A 20,362-nucleotide genomic window follows, 5' to 3' on the forward strand; every position below is an offset into this window, starting at 1 on the left:
CACTTCATTTGCATAATTAATGAGCAGCCATTTTTGCGCAAGAGGCTTTTGCACAAAAAAGAGCAGTGTAGACGGCTCCTTTTTGTGTATAAACCCCCTCTTGCACAAGAGCCGTTCTTCCTTGATTTTTACACTGCTCCTTTTTGCACAAAAGCCTCTTGTGCAAAAATGGCTGCTCATTAATTATGCAAATGAAGCGTGGAGATATTCCATGCTGAGCTTCATTTGCATAAGCTTTTCTGCAAGAAGTCTACAGTGTAGACGTAGCCAAAGTGTCCCAGTTTCTACTCCACACTAGATCTAGAGGAGGGTTCCTTCTTGGATACTTTCCTCCTCCCCAGACAGAGGAGCACTTGTACACATTCCTTTACTTCCTGTTACTGGTGAAGATCAAACAGGATGTGGCTCAAGTGATCCTCATCACACCAGCACCAGTACAGTACTCTCAGGAGCCTTCTAGTGCTGCAGCCTTGGCCCCTGCTGATCCACTCAGATCTGTTGTCCCAGGATCATGGCAATCTCCTATATCTGGACCTTCTGCTCCCCCAGTTCATGGCGCGGCTGAACCCAGAGGAGCAGTCCTGTTTGCATGAAGTGAAACAAATCCTCTTAGAAAGCGGAATGCCATCCAGCAGTCAGGCTTATTTAGCCAGATGGACCAGATTCTTGGTGTGGGCCAAGCGGGGGCATAATCTTCTTGCGGCCCTCCTGCAAACAGTCTTAGACCACCTTCTCCATCTGAAACATCAGGGTCTCACACTTGCATCAAAGTGCACTTGGCCACAATCTCGGCCTTTAATCCACCGACTCAAGGCCAATCAGTTTCTCAGGCTATGACAGCTAGGTTCTTGAAGGGCCTTGAGAGTCACCTACTGTGGAATGGACATGAGCAAGCAGTTGAAGTAATGTTACCTGTTTCCATAAGTGGTGTTCTGCAAGATGTGTTGCTCATGTCCATTCATATCCTTCTCACTGTCGAGTTTCCAGAAAGAAGGAACGGAGGGCAGGGGGCGGTCCGGCAGCGCCCTACGTAGCTTGGCATGTGTGCACCACTCCAAGGAATGCTGAAGCCAGTATCCTATGGATACTGCTGAGGGAAAATCTTCCGGCACTGGTGCATGTGGCACGCACACGCATCTACATTGAATAGACACAAGTAACACATATTGAAGAATAGGTAATCATATTTTCCTGCCCCTACATTTGGTGATGAGTTGGACCCTGAGCCTGTGAGCAAAAACCAGCCAGCTAAGTGGCTGAGAGAATGCTTGGTGCCACCTGGAGTCCTGGTCCACTCTCCCAAATGTCCCATCTCCAATCATGGCCATCTCTGATGCGTCAGGGGCAGGCGAATCCTTTCTGTCCCCTGCCAGTGGCTAGCTGGAACCCTGAAGCATGAGCTTTTTAGGAATGCAAGACTTAAACCAAAAAGTCAGTCCCAGGGCTGCCATCACAAGCAACCACCTCATATGATTGCACTAATAAATCTACCTAAAAGTCCCTTCTCCCTTCACCTTTGCCCGTGGCTCTTGTGGTGGTGGTCACTTCACTAATTCTCCACGCACCAGAGAGTCTTCCAGGCTCGACTGGACCTGAATCTCTATCATAAACATGGCAAGGGCTCCCTCCTTTTGTACGTCTCCAAAAAAATCTTCAAGGCCTTTGGAAACCAGAAAAATATGAAAGACACTTGACATTTTTTTTCTTTTGTAGATCATGCTTAAAGAGCCCAAACTGTGTTTGTTTAATACTGTTAGTCTTGGTGCTGTGGTGAAAGTACAGACTTCCGCCATTTCAAAATGACGTTTTTTCATCCAGAGATGCTGGCAGTTCATACCCATTTTACAGATAGTCACCAGATGAAGTTCATGCAGCAGCTGTTAATTCAGGGCTGGATAGGACTCAAGGCAGCTGCTTTTAAACTGTCTTCACAATAAGGAGCTGCTTTTTCATGGCAGAAATGGTTGTTTTTTAGTACTGTGAGTGTTGTGCCTTGGTGAAAGGTGTTAAGTCCATGTCTCCATTAAAGCACAAATTGTTAACGTACATTTTTTCCAGTAGGGAAATTCCAAGAGCCGATAAAGCCCTAACCCCAGCTGCTTTCTTTTCTCTCTCTCCAGGTGTCAGCTGTGCCACAGAGCTCAGGCAGTCATGGGCCTGCTATAGCGACTGTCCATAGTGGACACCATCACACTACACCTGTGCAGCCTCATGGAAGCCAAGTGGTACAGAGTCATGCTCACCCGACCCCTCCAGCAGCACCAGTGCAGGGGCAGCAACAGTTTCAGCGGCTTAAGGTAACATCAAGCTCCAATTTGCCATTCTGTAAAATGAGTGTGGGTGAACGCCAGCAACTGCTTACTTGGCCTTTTGACCTGGCGTTCCAAGGAGCAGTCTGTGCCATGTAGTCTGTCTTGTACCAATGTTCATCAGCAGCACTTCTTCTTACTGTGATCTAGTAAATGTGGTGAGCTTCAGTTTGTGTAGCAGCCTAAATGAATGGATAATCACATTTTATTGAACATCAGAAGAAAGGATTGAAGAACTATATACATTCAATACACTCTTTAAAGCTGTCAACTTCTGTTTGTGTTCTGCTGTTGCAGAGCAGGCAGCAGTTTGAGGCCTGTGCCAAGAATTTGGGGGTAATCCGGGGCCCTTGGCTACCTCATTTGTAATGCCAGCCTCCCAGAAGAGCTGCTTGGACAGCCTGTTTAAAGCTTTCCTGATGAGCTACAGAAGCCTGTCTTTAATCTTATGGAATTCTGACTTGAAGGCTGTCCCTACTCACTGTTAATATTTCAGTATGAAGGAAGGGATTTAGGCTGTGTAAGCCAAACACTTTCCCTCCCACTTCTGTTAATGCATTTTTCTTTCAAATACTGTAATGAAATAATGGAATCTGGAATTCCAATCAACAGTTTTGGGGAAAAAAGGGTATTGGTATAGAGCCTGGGTTTGAAAGGGTTCAATTACTACAGCATGGAGTGGCTTTTCTGAATGTGTTGCTTTGTGTGTGTGGGTGTAGAGGAGGTGCATAGGCGTGAGTGAGACTGTTTGCAATAAACTCCCCTAGTCTCCTCCTTCCACCAAAAATAGCATGTTGAAGTGGTTAAATTCAGATCAGCTGTAGTAAGAACACATGTATATGATTCTTTATCTATTTCTAACTCCTTTTTTGGAAAACATAATGAAGCATCTTTCATTTCTTCTGCATTAAAACAGGAAACAGGACAATAGAATATTTATTTTCCAGGGGATTTCATTCCCCTAGTTCTGGGATCATATTCTGCTTCCTTTTGAAACAGGGGCAAACCTCTAATGGTTCAAGATTGGCTTTTTTTTATAAAATCAACTTCAGTATTTCTCATACACTAAAACACAAACAACTTCAGTTACAGTCATCAGGTATTATTCCAGAAGGCTTCTATTGTATGTTGGCACTTTCATACCTCCAAACAATCTGCTAATGAACAAAAGGGGGATATTGATAGCTCTAGCAGTGGATTCATTTGTGGCCTCACCTTTTAGATGTACGAAGCATCCAGAATTCCCACTGAGGTATGTGTCTGCTCAGACAGAACCTCCTGAAAGTCAGGCATTGGTCCACGGATTGTTCATAAATAGGAACTAAATGTCCACATCGCCTTCTAAGAGTTAACAGCCACTTGATTTTTAATTTTTTTTAAGTCAAAAGACATTTTGATTTGGCTCATAAGGATTTGGAAAATGCAAGTGTGTACCTGGCAGTGTTAATGCGTGGACTCTCCTCCCAGTTTCTCCCCACCATGTTTAATCTTAGACTCCAATAATAATTTCCACAAACAAATGTAGGAAAAACAGTGCATGTCCAGCTCTGAGTTTTTACTGCCAATCTCCCTAGCCAGTGATGAAATGGTAACTTTGAAGGGTGTTCACTGTGACTATTTCTGCTGATGCATCATTACAGGAAAATACCCACATCTTTTTAGCATGAACCGATCAATAGAATGTGACAACCAAACGCTCAGGTAGCACTTTGATAAACTGGCCAATGTTATGATCACGCTGCTACCTACTCACCTTTTAGTGGCTTAGTGGAGGGAGCTGCCTTTCCAAATGTGCGTGCTCATGGTGGGCACCCACTTTGCTCTGAGGTATAGTTGTAACTTATTTTGCCCTCAGGTGGAGGATGCGCTGTCCTATCTTGATCAGGTGAAGCTGCAGTTTGGGAGTCAGCCTCAGGTCTACAATGATTTCCTGGACATAATGAAAGAATTCAAGTCTCAAAGGTAACTACTTACATTCTGTTTTCCTCATATTGGATTAGAGAGAACGAATGTGTGCGGATGTGTGCTTAGGAGGCGTGGGCAAGAGATGGTTAGCACTTTGGAGTTTATCCATCCCTTGGTAATTCCTAGAGCTTTTCCCCTCCTGTTTGCTCCTTCCACGCTGCTGGTCAGAGAGTGCTGGGAGTGCAACATTGGTCAGTATTTTCCATTCTGAAGCCCAAGCAGATTCCCTTCATTTGTGCCACGTCTCTGTATGGAGAGTGGGAATTCACAGGTTCAGGCCTTGCGGCTGATTCATTTGGTTGTCTGCTTGCCAAGAGCTGCAGAACTCTGAGCTGTGGCCAAATCACATTAAGTTAGCGTCACTTGGACAAATAAAATTGTTCTTGCATTACAGCCCAGTTAAATAATACATAAGTAAGAATCAGTTGTGTGTTGCTTCCTGTCCCTGTTGCAGGCCAGGGATGGCTAGTTAAAACTTTGAATGGAAAGTGAAGTTCCATTGTGTAGGGTTCCTAGTTTACCAGCGCGAGTCCTTGCAAGACTTGTGACCTTTCTGTCCTCTTGTTTCTTTTTAGTATTGACACTCCAGGAGTGATCAGCCGCGTCTCTCAGCTCTTCAAAGGTCACCCTGACTTGATCATGGGCTTCAATACCTTCTTGCCACCTGGCTACAAAATTGAGGTGCAGACCAATGACATGGTGAATGTGACAACTCCAGGGCAAGTTCATCAGATCCCCACCCATGGCCTCCAGCCACAGCCTCAGCCACAGCCTCAGCATCAATCCCAGCCTTCTACACAGTCAACTCCAACCCCAGCACAGCCAGCACCACAGCCCCCACCTGCCAAAATCAGTAAGGTGAGCGATTGGTGAGACCTAAGCAGAGTAAAGCACACAGTCCCTGCTTAGAAATGGTAGGGAACAGAAGATTGCAAAAGGTTTCACATTTCACTGAAGGAAATGTAAAAACTGTAATATCTGAAGAATCACTTTTGCAGCTTTTTCACATATTGAAAACTACAGCAAACTTACCAGTTTGTTTCTCCAGCAGCAGCTGTGAGCGTGCATGTAAATGGTAGGATAATCGCTCCTGGAGACCTCCTCTGGTATTTTCTGCTGATACAATATGAGTGTGAAAATAATCAGACATCAAACAGTCAGCATAAAAAAAAGGACCATATGTGAATATAAGCGGTTCTACAGATTTGGTCAGGAAGTGACTGATTTTGAAAGACTTAGGTTGTAAAGTAAATTTTAGACGGAATCTGAAGTGATAGGTTTCATACAAAACTTCTGAAACACTCTTTTATTTTAGACTTGGAACAGGCACATTCAGGTACAAAGTAGTGACTCTATTTTTGTTACTGTAGCATCTGAAAACCTTAGTTTGTGCTCCTTTGCTAAATAGCTTATTTGACTTCCTTTCTGAAACGTTTAAAAAAAAAAAAATCCTCACTAATTGGTTTGGAAATATTGCATTGATTAAAAAATGAACCTGTTACCCAAAATCATTAAATTATTCCAAACGTTCCCAAAAGTGGAGACTACCAAAGGAGATGAAAGCCAGTGTTATATCCTTTATTTGGGGGAAGAAGGAGAGTCTCTAGGAAAATGGGGTGGAGCTCAAATATCAGAGGATGATCTGGTAGGTGCAGAATTAGTGCCTTTTTCAGTTGTACTAGATATGGGGTCTCTGATAGGGATGTTAACATGCGGGGGTTTTGTATACATTTAACCTCTGAAATTTTCAGTGATTACATGTTTACACAGAGGGAGAGGGGAGGAGGCAGCAGCGGGGGGGGTGGGGGGCAGGTGGCTCCCTGGAGGCCGGTGCGCACAGGGAGTCTGCTTAAAACCTGGCTCCCTGTGAGCACCAGCTCCCACCTGCTACTTTGCCTATGCTCTGCCTCTTATACAGAGGCAGCAGTGCCGGGAGGGTGGGAGAGGAAGAAAGAAAGAGCTTGCATATAACCATGAAGGATAATGGATGAACCCAGGCTCATCAGTTAACTGTTTATTCATATACACTAACACATCCCTAGTCTCTGATGAGTATTAGTTAAGTATTGAACAAAGTGGACTTCTCAATATTCTCCTAAGGTTATTTCTGTTTTCTGCTGAGAAATAGAAACCCCAAGGGAAGGGTTGTTGGCAGTATGAAGCTCCATGTAGAATTTTCCATTGTTATTTGCACTGTTGTAGGTGCTGTGACCCCTGGGTTTGACACACAAGATGGTTGAGATTTTTTTATTGGACCAACTTCTGGTGGAAGGGGGACAATTTTGAGCTTCACAGAGCTCTTCCTCGGGTCATCGGAGGGAGAGCTCTGTGGAGCTCGAATGCTTCTCCCTCCCTCCAATAGAATTTGGTCCAATAAAAGATATTGCCTCATCCACCTTGTGGCTCTCATGAAGAATTGTAATAGTTGGGGTAATTAACCATTGGAACAATTTTCCTAGAGAAATGGTGGATTTTCCTTCTCTTGAAGTCTTCAAATCAAGTTTGGGTGTCTTTCTAAACCATGCTCTCTAGCTCAACCAGAAATAATGGACTTAATGCAGGAATCACTGGTGAAAGCCTGGGTCTTGCAGGAAGCCGGGATAGATGACTACAACCTTCCCTTTCTCTAGCACTGGCAGCATGCAGCAGGATTCGCTGTGACAGTTAATAGACCCTTAAAGTGATGCACTAGTGGTAGTTCTCTTCTCCCTTGATTTAAAAGTGACACATGCAGAAAATGCATAAAGAGAACATTTAAGGTTAGTTGCAAGGTCAAGCATTCATAAATTAGGAAATCTCCCATTTCAAGACCTCACTCCAAAGCATGGCAGCACTAAAGCATCTCAATTAAATAGTTGTAAGAATTTTATTTTTAGCGTGGGGGAAACATGCTTTTCCTTGATCTTCTCGGAACTAGCTGAACTGTTTATGCTGAAACTTTAGTTTGCAGCAGATGCCAGACCTTAGAAAACCAAGCTTGTAGAGTTAGTTTGCCAAAATAAGAAACTGAAAACAAGGTCTTGTAATGGGAAATTAGTGTCAATCTTAACTATGGGGGTTGTTACCAGAACCGCCAGTAATGCTCTCCAAAACACAATTCTGAGTGCATTTTGGAAGGCCATAGAGGGTGGAATACTTTTCGTTAGTTAAAATTCCCAGTGTTCAGTTGCTTCTAGACCCTTCTCTGATTTTGTTGAGCCTTCCACTAAAGGGTAGCTACTAAATTTAAAATTCGCAAATTGATTTTCATATTTGTTAGTATCAGTTATGTGACTTCTAACTAAATATTGGAAAAGGAAAGTATCTTCAGATGCAATTACTTGGCTTTATGGAGGACAGGACACCTTTATAATGGAGACAATCACTGGCCACCATGAAGCAAGTTAAATCCATGCAATTTGGCTCCTTATTTTGAAATATGAAGAGTCAAAAATGGCTCAGTCAAAATAAAAAATGTGTCCCTTTTTCTTCTCAGCCATCACAATTGCAGGCGCATACTCCAGCTAGCCAGCAGACTCCCCCGATTCCTCCATATGCATCGCCACGCTCTCCACCTGTGCAGCCTCATACACCTGTGACAATCTCTCTCGGAACCACACCATCCTTGCAGAACAATCAGCCGGTTGAATTTAATCATGCCATCAACTACGTCAACAAGATTAAGAATCGGTTCCAGGGACAGCCAGATATCTATAAGGCCTTCCTAGAGATCCTCCACACATATCAGGTTAGTATACCTGCTTTACCTGTACCAGTGTTTAACATATACCTCCCAGAAAATTAACCTTATGCCTGTACTGTGTATTCGAGAAGGGTGTGCAGAAGATAAGCATGTTGCGGGGATTTCAAGTAGTAAACTATTAGCTTAGAAAGGGCATGTCTTGTGTATTTCAAACCAGTTTAACTTTGCATGAGTTAACGGTGCCAAATCAGCATGATTTAGATCAGTTGTATATTTGCAATGATCTGAAATAGTGGGCAGGATTTTGAAACACAAATGTTGTATGACCCATGTGTGTTTTATAACTGAGAGAGAACAAGCTATCCAGCATCTGTATCTTGTCACATTTGGAGTGATTTCTGTTTTTAGAGAAACTGCCAATGGAAATCTTCAGCCTGTCTTTGTCTTGCTGATTTTCCAGTTAGTGATACAGGAGCAACAAATAGACTCACCTCAGTGCAGGGATGAATGCTTTGAGTGGCATTAAGTATTGCTCTTCAGAGAAAGAAAAGTAGAAACCAGGGAAAGCTGCTGTAATGGTTCTTGTTTCCTTTGCTCTGACCCATGCTCCGTTCCTGTGACAGAAAGAGCAGCGGAATGCCAAAGAGGCAGGTGGCAACTACACCCCAGCTTTGACTGAGCAGGAGGTGTATGCACAGGTGGCGCGCCTCTTCAAGAACCAGGAGGATTTACTCTCTGAATTTGGGCAGTTCCTACCCGATGCGAACAGTTCTGTGGTGAGTGCAACCCTACTTTTTAGTTGGTAAGAGAAACAGTTGGTAGAAAGCTGGCTATGCAAGAAAATGGGGTTCAGAAAAGTACAGTGCTTTCCTGTTTGCTAGGCATGTTTTCAAACAGCCTTCCATTGCACATGGGAAAATGAAAATGCAGGGACTACAGCATCTCCTGTCAAATCTGTGAACATGACTCAAAGACCTGTTCTAGGACTATTACTGCTGTAAAATGCACTGGCCAACTAGAACTAAGGTTGGGAGGGTACATGCATACCCTTGCCACGGTACACTATCTCAGATGGCTAATAGTCTTATTCGGGTTTTTTAATAAGCTGTTAAGCAAGACAACTGCAGAGAAAGTGGAGTCGGTGAGAAATGACCATGGTGGTACAGTCAAGAAACCCCAGCTCAACAACAAGCAACAGAGACCCAACCAAAATGGCTGTCAGATCAGACGGCACTCAGGATCTGGAGCAACCCCCCCAGTGAAGGTAAGAACAGGAAGCATTCACAGCTTTACTCCAGGAAGCAATGACAATGGGTTACACTTGAGGCCACAGGGTCACTTTTATACTGGGGTTTGAATTCTGGGTTAAGAATAGATAGAGAGCAAAGGAGACCTGCTCAGGCTAATTAGACCCTTTTCAGTTTGTCTTTAAGTGCAGGACTGAGGGTGGCAGTAGTTGTTACTGGAGAAAGAGGAACAGTGCTTGCTTTCTCCTTCTGTGTTGGTAGAGGTGTGATCATTAAGTCTATTATTTTATTAGATAAAGCAGATTTTGGAGGGAGTAGTTAGGTAGAAGCCTCAGTAAACTTGACCAAGTGGCAGATTGTTTAAAAAGCTTGCAATGCTGTTCCCCCAAATGCTTTGGGAAGCAAACAAAGGGAAGAGTTAGGGCAGGGTTTCCCAACTTATGGGTCGGGACTCAAATATGGGTGGCCATTACATTTTAAAAGGGTCGCCAAGTGTCTCCCCAGGTGGCTCTGCCCTCCCTCCTCCTCCCGTGTTTTTTAATTGCCTTGGGCCACCAAGTCTTCCTGAATTGTCAGAATGGGTCCCCATCTGGAAAAGGTTGGGAACTGCTGAGTTAGGGTATGTCCCAGAGGTTGCATTAAATGAAAACTCAGTGCACGTACTTGGGCTCTTGTCTGTTCCTCCCATGATGAACATAATTTGAGAGTTCTGATGATTCTGTCGTCTGTTAGCCAAGCCGTGCCCCTTTATAAGCTACCAGAGATTCTGGGCAGATGAGGCTCTTCAGTGAAACAGAAATGGCAAAATGTTCTAGTGTTTGGGTATTGAGATTGTATAAGTCAAGTTTGCCTGTTGTCTCCCTGCATTGGGAGTCTTGCACAGTGATGCCTGACTTATGCATTGGGGATGTAAGCGGGGTCTTATTGGGTAGTCAAGTAGGAACTCGACTAGTCGCTCCCCTCCTCCCCCTTGCTGACTCTATTAAAGAGGCAAGCGGGGGGGGAGCAGGACCCAGTGCTGGGCGGGAGACGGCTTTAAGCCAATTCCCCCCCCCCCCACACCATCTCTGCCAGGAGCAGCAGGGAAACAGTGCAAGTGGTGATTGAAACAATCCGCTCATGCCGGTCCCTACTGCTGCACCTCTTCCTTTGAAATGTATAAGAGCCACCTGCGGCTTCTGTACATTTAAAAAAAGGAGGCTCAGAGGGGAACCCACACCAGCAGGGACGACTTTGCTCATTGCTGGCGCGGGTTCCTGCTGCGCCTCTCTCCCTTTGAAATGCACGGGAGCCGTGGGAGGCTCCTGTACATTTCAAAGGGAGAGGTGCAGCAGGGATAGTGTATGCTCCCCTTATTGACTAATTGAGTAGTCGATGGAAATTCCATTGACTACTCGATTAGCTGATTAATCAAAATTTAACATCTCCATAATGCATTTTGCTTTGTAAAGAAAAGGGACAGCACCCATCTGTGTAGTAATTTAATTCCACTTATCTCCAAAATGACAAGGAATCCTGGAAGACCCTGGGAACTTGTGAAAGAAGAGAGCAAAGAAATGCAGAACCTATGGGGAAGTGCAAGATTGGAATAAGTGGGAGAGATTCTGGCAGAAATCAGGAGTTTGTCTTCCGTATTGTTAAGGACAGAACTAATATTGAGGTGTACTGTGTGCAATGACTGCTGAAGTGACTTGATATATTTTTTTCATCCTTGCATTAAATATTATTTGAAGCTTTGCTCCCACTGAAAGATGGAGTCTCCCCATCCCCTCAGTCAAACAGGAGTTTCGAGAAAGCAATTGTACAAAGTCTAACAGAAACAAAGAGGGGAGCAAAGAGAATATTTTAATTTTGGAGCATTGGATGAAACTCAAATATAATTCTCCTAAAAACTGCATTCTTGCTATAATGAACCTGATGAGAGCCAAGCTTTTTGTTTGGTATAGGTAAGGGTTTTTACAGCGAAAAACCAAAATCATTGGGGGGCTGGGATTCTGGGTTTCAGCCTAGGAGAGGGAAGCATGGTGGGGGGGGTCCACTCCTTAGTTTCTGCCCTTGGGCTGAATGTCTGAGGCTGGATAAAAATTGTACATGTACAACATCTTTCTTCTTTACACAGTATAGTATTATACTATAGTTGGGGTCCAGGGACCCAGTTCATTATAGCCAAAGGTTTGTAATAATGAAGGGCATTACAGCAAGGGTTATCAGGGAATTTGATCTACGATCATGTGATGAGGAAAAAAAAAAAACCTTGCAGATTTGACTCCCTCGTTTGTGGTTTTACTTTTGTTTTTTGCAGAAAAAACCAAAGCTACTTGGTTTAAAGGACCAGTCATTGGCAGAAGCCAGCAAACATGGGGTAGGCACAGAATCTCTGTTCTTCGAGAAGGTGAGTCGTGAAATTCTGAATAGTTTTGTATGTCTGACTCATGCTCGTAGCAAATTAATTTTGTGATGTGAGTATGCACCATGACATCTGTGGCATTCTTTCCAGAATGAGGCTACTTTCACCTTTTAACTACGTGTGTGCCATCAGCTGGTCTTAAAATTTTTTGCATCAGATTTAAAAATCTGTGTATGTAACTGCCCCTAAAGTCCATCTCTGGCTCTTCCAGCTACCTCTGATCCAGTGCTTTGTCCCCTCTGATGAGGCAGAACTGGCAGCAGAGCATAACTATCAGGGGTTGTGGCCGCCAGGTCTTACGGATAATAAAAACATGCAGGAAAATGCATCTTTGTCCATAGTTCACATTCATCTCTCTTCAACCCACGCTTTCTGTACTACTAGTGCTATATTGGCCTATCTTGTTGTGTTAGCACTCTCTCTCTTCCCTGTCCAGCTGCATGAAGTGTCAGCAAGTTTGCTTAAATGAGTCAGTTGCATTGTAAGCTGTATTTTTCCCAAGTGGGAACATACCATGCTGTGTAGTTATCTCTTTCTTGGTGACACATCCTGGTCACACAGACTACACTAAGGCAGGTAGGCAGAATGGGATGTTTCCAAATGGTCCCCTGTCCTCTTCCCTGAATTACCCACAATTTTCTCTGTTCTCCATTGCACGTGACCCCAAGTAAATGGTCATTTGAACTAGTTATCCATGTGCTAGTGACACCGTAGTGCTCTCTGATGAGACGACACAGTTTGCAGGCCCGGGTAATGATAACCAGAAGCCCTGCTGTTGTTTGGAAAAAAATGTAGGTGTTAACATGAGTAAATGTAGAAATCCCAGTAGGGAGTGGATCATAACAATGAGTAACCTGATACTACTGCTACTCCATTTGATGTGTAGATGGAAATTGTTCTCAGGGGAAGGTCACGGTGTGCTGAAGAATCTGATTCAGCTGTGTCCTGTTGAGAAGAGAGAGGGGGTTACACACACCACTTTGTGGTGATAATGTAAGCTGAAAAGTCAGTCTGGACTACTGTAGCATGGAGTACTGTTAACTACGCTACAGTGGATTGTTCATTGCCTGGACTTCCTGCTTGCAACTTGCCCTAGGAGTAGAGGATACTATCTGCTTCTAGAACAGAACGCAGACAGCTGTTAGTCCCTGCTTGCAGTGTTCCATGAACCAGTTTTACCCAAGACTTCTCCATAGGCCCATATTTTACTCTTTTCATTATGGGTAGAGTCCCGCAAATCCATGGATATTCGCTTTATATCCGCTGGTATCCGCATCCAAGGATGTCCATGAGATATGTGCAGCAGATGTGGATACAAGTTTTGTATCCACACAGGGCTTTCCTTATGGGTGGACACAAACATCTTGATTGCTTATATATTTGGGGCAGAGGAGGGTGGCTGCTAGGAGAGTGATGATTGATTCAAGGATGTCTTTCTTGCTTCATGAGCTGTGCAAGCAAGAACCAGAGACTCAGTTCAATTTATGTGCTTTCCTGGTCTACTGAGGTTCTCGTCCTTTACCTGTTCACAATAGTAGTGCATGTACAGGGGAAATGGATTTAAATACAATTTCATAAAATTCCTCAAGTCTAAAAGAAAGTGTCTGATTCTGTGTTCAGGATAACAGCTGGTGAGCACAATATTGAGTCTATTGCACTTATTTTCAACTCTGTATTCACCGTTTCCTTCTCCCATGTATATATTTATGTAAGGTCCGCAAGGCTCTGCGGAGTACGGAGGCATACGAAAATTTTCTTCGCTGCCTGGTTATTTTCAATCAAGAGGTGATCTCCCGGGCTGAGCTTGTGCAGCTAGTTTCTCCATTCTTGGGGTAAGTGGAGGATGGGCAGATCCATTTCTGCATGTGGTCAGTACTTGGAGGTGGATGACTTTAGGTGATCTAATCTGTCTTTGTCCGAGTGCTGGGAAGGAAATGCTGACTTGCGTGGCCATTTAAGGAAAGAACATTTAGCTGGTTCTGTGGCCCAGCACTTTACAGCTCTAGCAGTTGACTGGACGTGTGATTTCCAGACCTACCTGTAGCACAGAGTGTTCACCAGCGATGGAACCTGAGTGTTGACTGGTTTCTGTATGTCCCTCGCTGGCTTGCTTCTTTTCTTTTAATACCTGGTAATGAGTTGCCCTTGCAGCAGTGAGCTGCTGTCAGTTTAACTGAGAGATGCAATGGGTCACCTCTGCAGTTTATCTCCGCCTGAATGCCATGTGTTACGAACGTTGGTTGCAAGGTGCCATGTTGCTATTGACAAGCCAATAAGATAAAAAGGAACACTGATTGTACTTGGAGATACTTTATAAATTTGACGTATATTAGATTTTAGATTTTTCTTTGTGGCTGTAGTCACATGGGTCAGATCAAGTTTTGCCCCAAAATGAACTGAAGTCCATAACCATGAAATGCAAAACCACATCAATAGTGTACAAACCTCTCGTTTGGGAGTTGATGGTGTACAAAATAATTCCATCATAAGTTATGGCAGAGACTATATGCAACTTCTCTAGTTATCCTTATATCAGTTTACCATCCCGTGCTACTTTAAGCAGAATTGGCACACAGGGCAGAAAAGGAGGCAAAGAGAAGATGATAAATTAGACCAAGACCAGAGCCCCATCGTTCTGGCTACTGTACAAACAAAACATGAAAGACTGCCACAAACAGTGTACACTCCTTGTTTTGCTTCACTGAAACTTGGCAAATTTGGCATCACTAAGAAAGAGTCTAATGTTAACTAGAAAAAATAAAATACTAAACTTAAATCAGTAAAAATGACTCTGCCTCATCTATCTTGTGTATTCCTAGCTGTAGCAGGGCTATATCTGGAAAGATAGGGTAAAGCTCTCTCTACTATTTTAGAGCTGGGGACATTAGTCCCTCTGTCATATAATGATAAAAATGCAATTAATGAGGTGGTTAATTAGCATTAGTAACAAGAGTAGAATTTTCTCTTCTTGCTGGAGCTTTGTACAAGATCATAGAAATGTAGGACTGGAAGGGACCTCAGTAGGTCATCTAATCTGGTCCCCTGCACTGAGGCAGAACTAAGTATTATCTAGATCATGCCTGACAGGTGATTGTGCAGCCTCTCTAGATAAGGTGGAGATTCTACAGCCTCTCTAGATAACTTGTTCCAGTGCTTAACTATCCTTACAGATCTTCTGTCTAATCTTCTCATCTTCATCTTCTCAGTAGTTGAGAACAAGACAACAGGGACCTTAAATTGCAGCAAGAGAGATTTAGATTAGACAGAAGATCTGTAAAGTTAGTTAAGCACTGGAACAAGTTATCACCCTCTAACAACATTTTATGCAATTGAAGACCGTTACCTGTCTTCCCCCCCCCGCCCCCCCCATCAGTCTTCTCTTCTCCTGACTCACCAAAGCCACCTTTCCGCAATCTTTCCTCAGGGGTCATATTTTCTAGCTCTTTAATCATTTTTGTTGCTGTCCTTTGGACTTTCTCCAGTTTGTCTATTTTTCCCTAGGCAGTAATTTCCAATTTTGTATTGGTACAATTCATTATTCATTCCAAAGTGTAATGTTTTGCATTTGTCCTTATTGAATTTCATCGGTTATTTCAGACTACTTTTCTAGGTTTTAGGATCATTTTGAATTCTAATCTTGTTTTCCAAAGAACTTGCAGTCCCTTCTTGCTTAGTATCTTCCACAAACTTTATAAGTGCACTCTCTCTGCCATTATCCAAATAATGTATGAAGATATTGAATAGACCCCCAGCAGTTCTCTGTGACACCCCTCACAATATCCCTTGCAGCTTGATTGTGAACCATAAATACCACCGACTTCATATCCCACAACAGAAACACTAACCCAGGAAACAATCCCTGCAACAAACCCCATTACCAACTCTGTCTGCTCCGCTACCCTGGTGGCACTACCACAAGACCGAACAACAACAGCTAAACTATCAAAGGCTCATTCACCTGTACATCTGCTAATGTGATAGATGCCATCATGTGCCAGTAATGCTCCTCTGCACTGTACATTGAACAAACTGGTCAGTGTCTATTCAAAAGAATAAATGAACACACATCAGTCATCAATAATAGTAGTATACAAAAACCAGTGGGGGAGTTCTTTAGCCCCCTGGATACACAATTATTGACTTGCAAGTTGCCATTCTTATGCCATTTTTTTTCAAAAACAGATTGCAACACGAAACTCCTGAGCATGAATTAATATGCACAATTTGACACGGTCAGAAGGAGTCCGAATAGAGACATAGAATGGTTCTCTCTTTACAATAAGCAATTTCCCTTTCAGGCACTCTCACTTTCTCATCACTGTTGGAGGTGAGCCACTTCCACCCTGATTTAATTAGCAGTGATGTTATACTCCCATCTCTGTATCCCTGCCTTTCTTTCACTTCAAGCATCTTATTCCCTAAATACATTTGTTAGTCTTTAAGGTGCCACTGGACTCCAGACTAACACTGCTACCTCTCAGAAACCAGATCTCAGAATAAGGTTTTCCAGCCACTTGTGTACCCACATTCTATTAAGTTCATCTCGGCTAGATATTTTTCTAGTGTGTTAGTATCAAAAGCCTTACTAGAATCGCAATGCTTCACAGCTACTGCCCCTCACCTCTGCAAGGCCTGTTACCCTGTCAAAGAAGGATGTTCAGTTTGTCTGATGTAACTTGTTCCTGACACATTGGTGTTGACTGTTAGGGTATGTCTACAGTACAGGGTTTTGTCGACAAAGCTTCTGTCAACAAAGAGCGTCTAGACTACATTTAGTTCTGTCGACAAAGCAAGCCGCTTTGTCAACATAACAGTGTGGACGCAAAGGACAGTGTAGATGCAATAATGCCTTCTATTGACAGAACTCTGTCGATAAAAGGCGTTATTCCTCGTAGAATGTGGTTTACATAAGTCGACAAAACTGCTGAGTTTGACATAACTCAAAGGCAGTGTGGACACAGGTATAGTTTTGTCGACAAAAGTCCACTTTTGTCGACAAAACCCTGTAGTCTAGACACACCCTTACTGATTACTTGATTATTTAATGATTTGCTCAACTATCTCTCTGGGCACTGCAGTTAAAATGACTGGTCTATAATTCCCTGGGTTGTCCTTTTTTCTCTTTTTTTATACATGGTAACTATATTTGGCTTTTCAAGCTCTCTGGGAGCTCATCTGTCCTCCATGAGTTCTCAAAGATCATCACTAATGGCTCAGATCGCTTCAGCCAGAAGTATTCTAGGATGTCTTTCATCAGGCCCTGCTGACTTGAAGACCTTTAATTTGTATTAAGTAATTCTAAACTTCTTTTCCTATTTTAGCCTCAGTTCCTAGCCTATTTATGTTCACTGGTTAGTCCAAACACTGCTAACTTTTTTGGTGAAAACTAAAACAAAATAGCCATTTAACATTTCAGCCATTGCTGTATTTTCAGTTAGTGTCTTTTCCTCCTCATTGAGTTAATGGGCCTGTCCTTCATCTCCCTTTTGCTTGTAATGTGTTTGTAATAAGTTTTCTTGCAACTCTTCACATTCCTAGCTATTTTTATCTAGTTTTGTGCCTTAGTCTTTCTCATTTTGTCCCTGTGCGCTTGTGGTGTTCTTTAATATTCATCCTTTGTAATTTCCACAAACAGTGGAAATTGTTTTGGGTTTCAGGGCAGTGAAGATCTTTTGATTGAGCCAGGGTAGCATCTTACTATCTATCCTTCCTTTCCTATGCACTGGATAGTTTGCTCTTGTGCTCTAAATAAGGTCTTTTTGGAAAACTGTCAACTCTCCTGAACTTTTATGTCCCTTAGACATGTTTCCCATAGGCTCTTACCTTACTGAGTTTTTTTTAAAGTCTTACCTTCTGGAAATCCGTTGTTCTGCTATTTTCCATCCTACCATTCCTTAGCCTGATAAACTTTGTTTCATTATCACTTTTGCCCAAGCTGCATTCCGCTTTCAAATTCAGATCTAGACTAGCCTCTCCCCTACTTGCTTTCTCCACTATCTGTAATAAAACGTTGTCTCGAGCATTCCAAGAACTCGTTGGATAATATGTGCCCTGCTGTATTATTTTTCCAACAGATGGCTGGGGAGTTGAAGTCCCCCCATCACTTCCAAGTCTTGTGTTTTCGATTATTTTATTGGTTAAAAAAATTCTTTATATTCTATTACTTCTTTCTGTATTGTTGGTCTGTAATAGTCCTACCTTGATGCCGCCCTTGTTTCTTTACCCCTTTTATCTATACCCAGATATTTTCAAGAGGTCTGCCTCCCACTTGTATCTCATCCTTATGCAATATTCATATGAGGCAACACCTTCTCCCTTTTTTCGCTGCATGTACTTTCTTCAGCAAGTTATATCATAAGAACGGCCATACTGGGTCCATCTAGCCCAGTGTCCTGTCTTCCAACAGTGGCCAATGCCAGGTGCTCTACAGGGAATGAACAGAATAGGTAATCCATGGAGTGATCAGTCCCCTGTAACCACTCATGTAAATTATCCCACCAAATTTCTGTCACACCAGTTATGTTGTAACTGTGATTATTCACTAGCACTTCTAGTTCTTCCTGTGTGGGTTTTAGTTTTGAATCAGTCTTCAGAGTAAGGTTAGTTTTTCACAAGCAGAATCCACTTCACAGTTTTCAAGTACCAATGCTTGCATGTCCCCTGGTATTTTCTAAATCTTCCACCTAGTGGTGAAAAAGGATATGGTTCTTTAAGATCACTTTAGTGCTTAAACTTTAGTGCTCTGAGGCTCACTCTTTAAATCATGGGTTTCCAAACTGGGGGGCGTGAAGAACTTTTGGGGGGGCATGAGCCCCCCGCCCCCTGTCAATCCCACCCCAAGTTTTGCTGCTATTTTTTTGGGAGGGGGGTGTGAGGGTTTCTCAAAAATCAAAAAGGGGGCGTGATGCCGAAAAGTTTGGGAACTGCTGCTTTAAATGAAGTCCTAGAATCCTTTCTCAACTTTATCCCTTTCCAATCAGGAAAGTAATGATCCATTTTAAGGCTGAGGTTAGTGACCAGCCAACTGGCTTTCATAGCTAACCCAAATGGTCAGAGACTTCAGTTTGAAAATATTGTCATAGTGCTCCTGGCAAGTCTTGTCAGCTCTGTGGGAGAAGAGGCTGACGCAGTTGCATATATCTTCTCTGTCTCAGAGTCTGTGTTTCTGGGACAGAAGAAGTGGGTTCTGGCAATCGTATCTTCTCCTTCTGATCGCCGACATCATGATAACCATCTCCCAGATAGAAAGGAATTTGCCACCCCAAAAAAGCCTCCAAGATGAATAGAGGCAGGATCAATCCAAGGAAAACAGAATTACTTTTTGCACTGGCATTCACTTCTCAGGCCACCCAGAGTGGAATTGAGTGGACAAAAGTCTTCCATCTCCGGGTTGTGACTTCCAAGGGCCATCTTGGACCAGGTGGCAACTCTGACCCAATACCTTAGAGCACTGGTATTTGATTTCTACGTTGCTTCAGTTTTCATGACTTTCTTGTATGTTTCTTTTCCCATAGGAAATTCCCAGAACTGTTCACTTGGTTTAAAAACTTTCTGGGTTACAAAGAGTCTGTTCACATGGAGACATTTCCAAAAGAACGGGCTACAGAGGGGATTGCCATGGAGATAGACTATGCCTCTTGTAAGAGACTAGGCTCCAGCTACCGAGCCTTGCCCAAGAGTTACCAGCAGCCAAAGTGCACAGGGCGGACTCCGCTGTGTAAAGAGGTAAGGCTTTCTAACCAGAGGAATTGCATGCTGGAGGGAGCCCGTTTCTATCTGCTAGGACTTGAGTGATAGATGGTAGAAAGGAGTAATAAGGGGAGTATAACGCTAGTATGCTGAAAAGTTGCAAAGTCAAGCAATCAGAAGTTAGGAAATGCTAAAGCTTGCCAGTGTAACCCTAATTCACCCCCATATGCATTATAATAGTCTTTAATTTCATGATTGCATACTATTTTTTCCACAGAACCCCGGCCTCACTTAGTAGCAGAGCTGCTACCAGCCGTATGTGTATGAGATCAGATTCTTCACCAATTTGTGTATTCTGAGAACTCCATAAGATTCCCTGAATTTCAGTAGTGTGTCTGTACACCAGAAAATCTTTATGGGGTTCTCAGAATGCATAATTTGTAAGGAAACTGTCCAGGTTACAGATCAGAAATTTGGTTTTCTGATCTCCCAGCAGGAGGTGCTGCAGAGTCATTGTGTGTTCCCAGTCCTTGCAGTGCTCTGATATAACTTTTTTGACCAATGCAGGAATTGTGCTGGGTCAGAGTGTTTGCCTATCTAGCTGAGGAAGGCTGGTGGGGCAGGGATTTTTACAGGAAGTCAGCTAAAATCCCAATGGTTTACAAGGGGGATTAAGAGGATTTCCTGGAGAAGAGGAGAACCCCAGAGCACAGCTCAATCTCTTGCTTACATGGTTGTGAAAGTCTATTGTCAAAAGATGACATCTGGGGAGATAGACAGGGCTTTGCACGTGATGCCAAGGAGAAGGAAAGATGGGATGTAGCTGACCTGTTACCTGCAAAGGGAGGTGTTTCTTTGTAGTGATAAGCATTTAATTGGACTGATGGTAAAATAGGTTCTTAATAGCATGCTGGAAATCAATTGCATCATTTGGAAACCTCATTGTAACATGTCTCAGAGGATATCCTAGATGGTACCGTTACAAACCCTTCTTTGCAAGAGTTCAATGATTCCGTGTCTCTCACTTCAGGATCTGTGAAAAACAGGCCAAAATTATCAGACC

At 43.1% G+C, this 20,362-nt stretch overlaps 1 protein-coding gene across 8 annotated transcripts in view; it reads left to right on the top strand.

The window, feature by feature from the left end:
* The window catches only part of SIN3A (SIN3 transcription regulator family member A), a 68,589-nt gene that overhangs the window by 29,801 nt on the left and 18,426 nt on the right, over positions 1-20,362 (top strand). For all 8 annotated transcript variants that reach the window (XM_014575112.3, XM_014575114.3, XM_075897390.1 and 5 more), the window contains exons 3-11: positions 2,121-2,297; positions 4,165-4,271; positions 4,850-5,132; positions 7,750-8,001; positions 8,580-8,732; positions 9,062-9,220; positions 11,506-11,595; positions 13,324-13,442; positions 19,125-19,335. In XM_014575112.3, coding sequence (XP_014430598.1) covers positions 2,121-2,297; positions 4,165-4,271; positions 4,850-5,132; positions 7,750-8,001; positions 8,580-8,732; positions 9,062-9,220; positions 11,506-11,595; positions 13,324-13,442; positions 19,125-19,335 — 1,551 coding nt within the window. The remainder of the gene's footprint in view (positions 1-2,120; positions 2,298-4,164; positions 4,272-4,849; positions 5,133-7,749; positions 8,002-8,579; positions 8,733-9,061; positions 9,221-11,505; positions 11,596-13,323; positions 13,443-19,124; positions 19,336-20,362) is intronic.

The sequence above is a fragment of the Pelodiscus sinensis genome, chromosome 14 (genome assembly GCF_049634645.1).
Source record: "Pelodiscus sinensis isolate JC-2024 chromosome 14, ASM4963464v1, whole genome shotgun sequence".
Classification (NCBI taxonomy): domain Eukaryota; kingdom Metazoa; phylum Chordata; order Testudines; family Trionychidae; genus Pelodiscus; species Pelodiscus sinensis.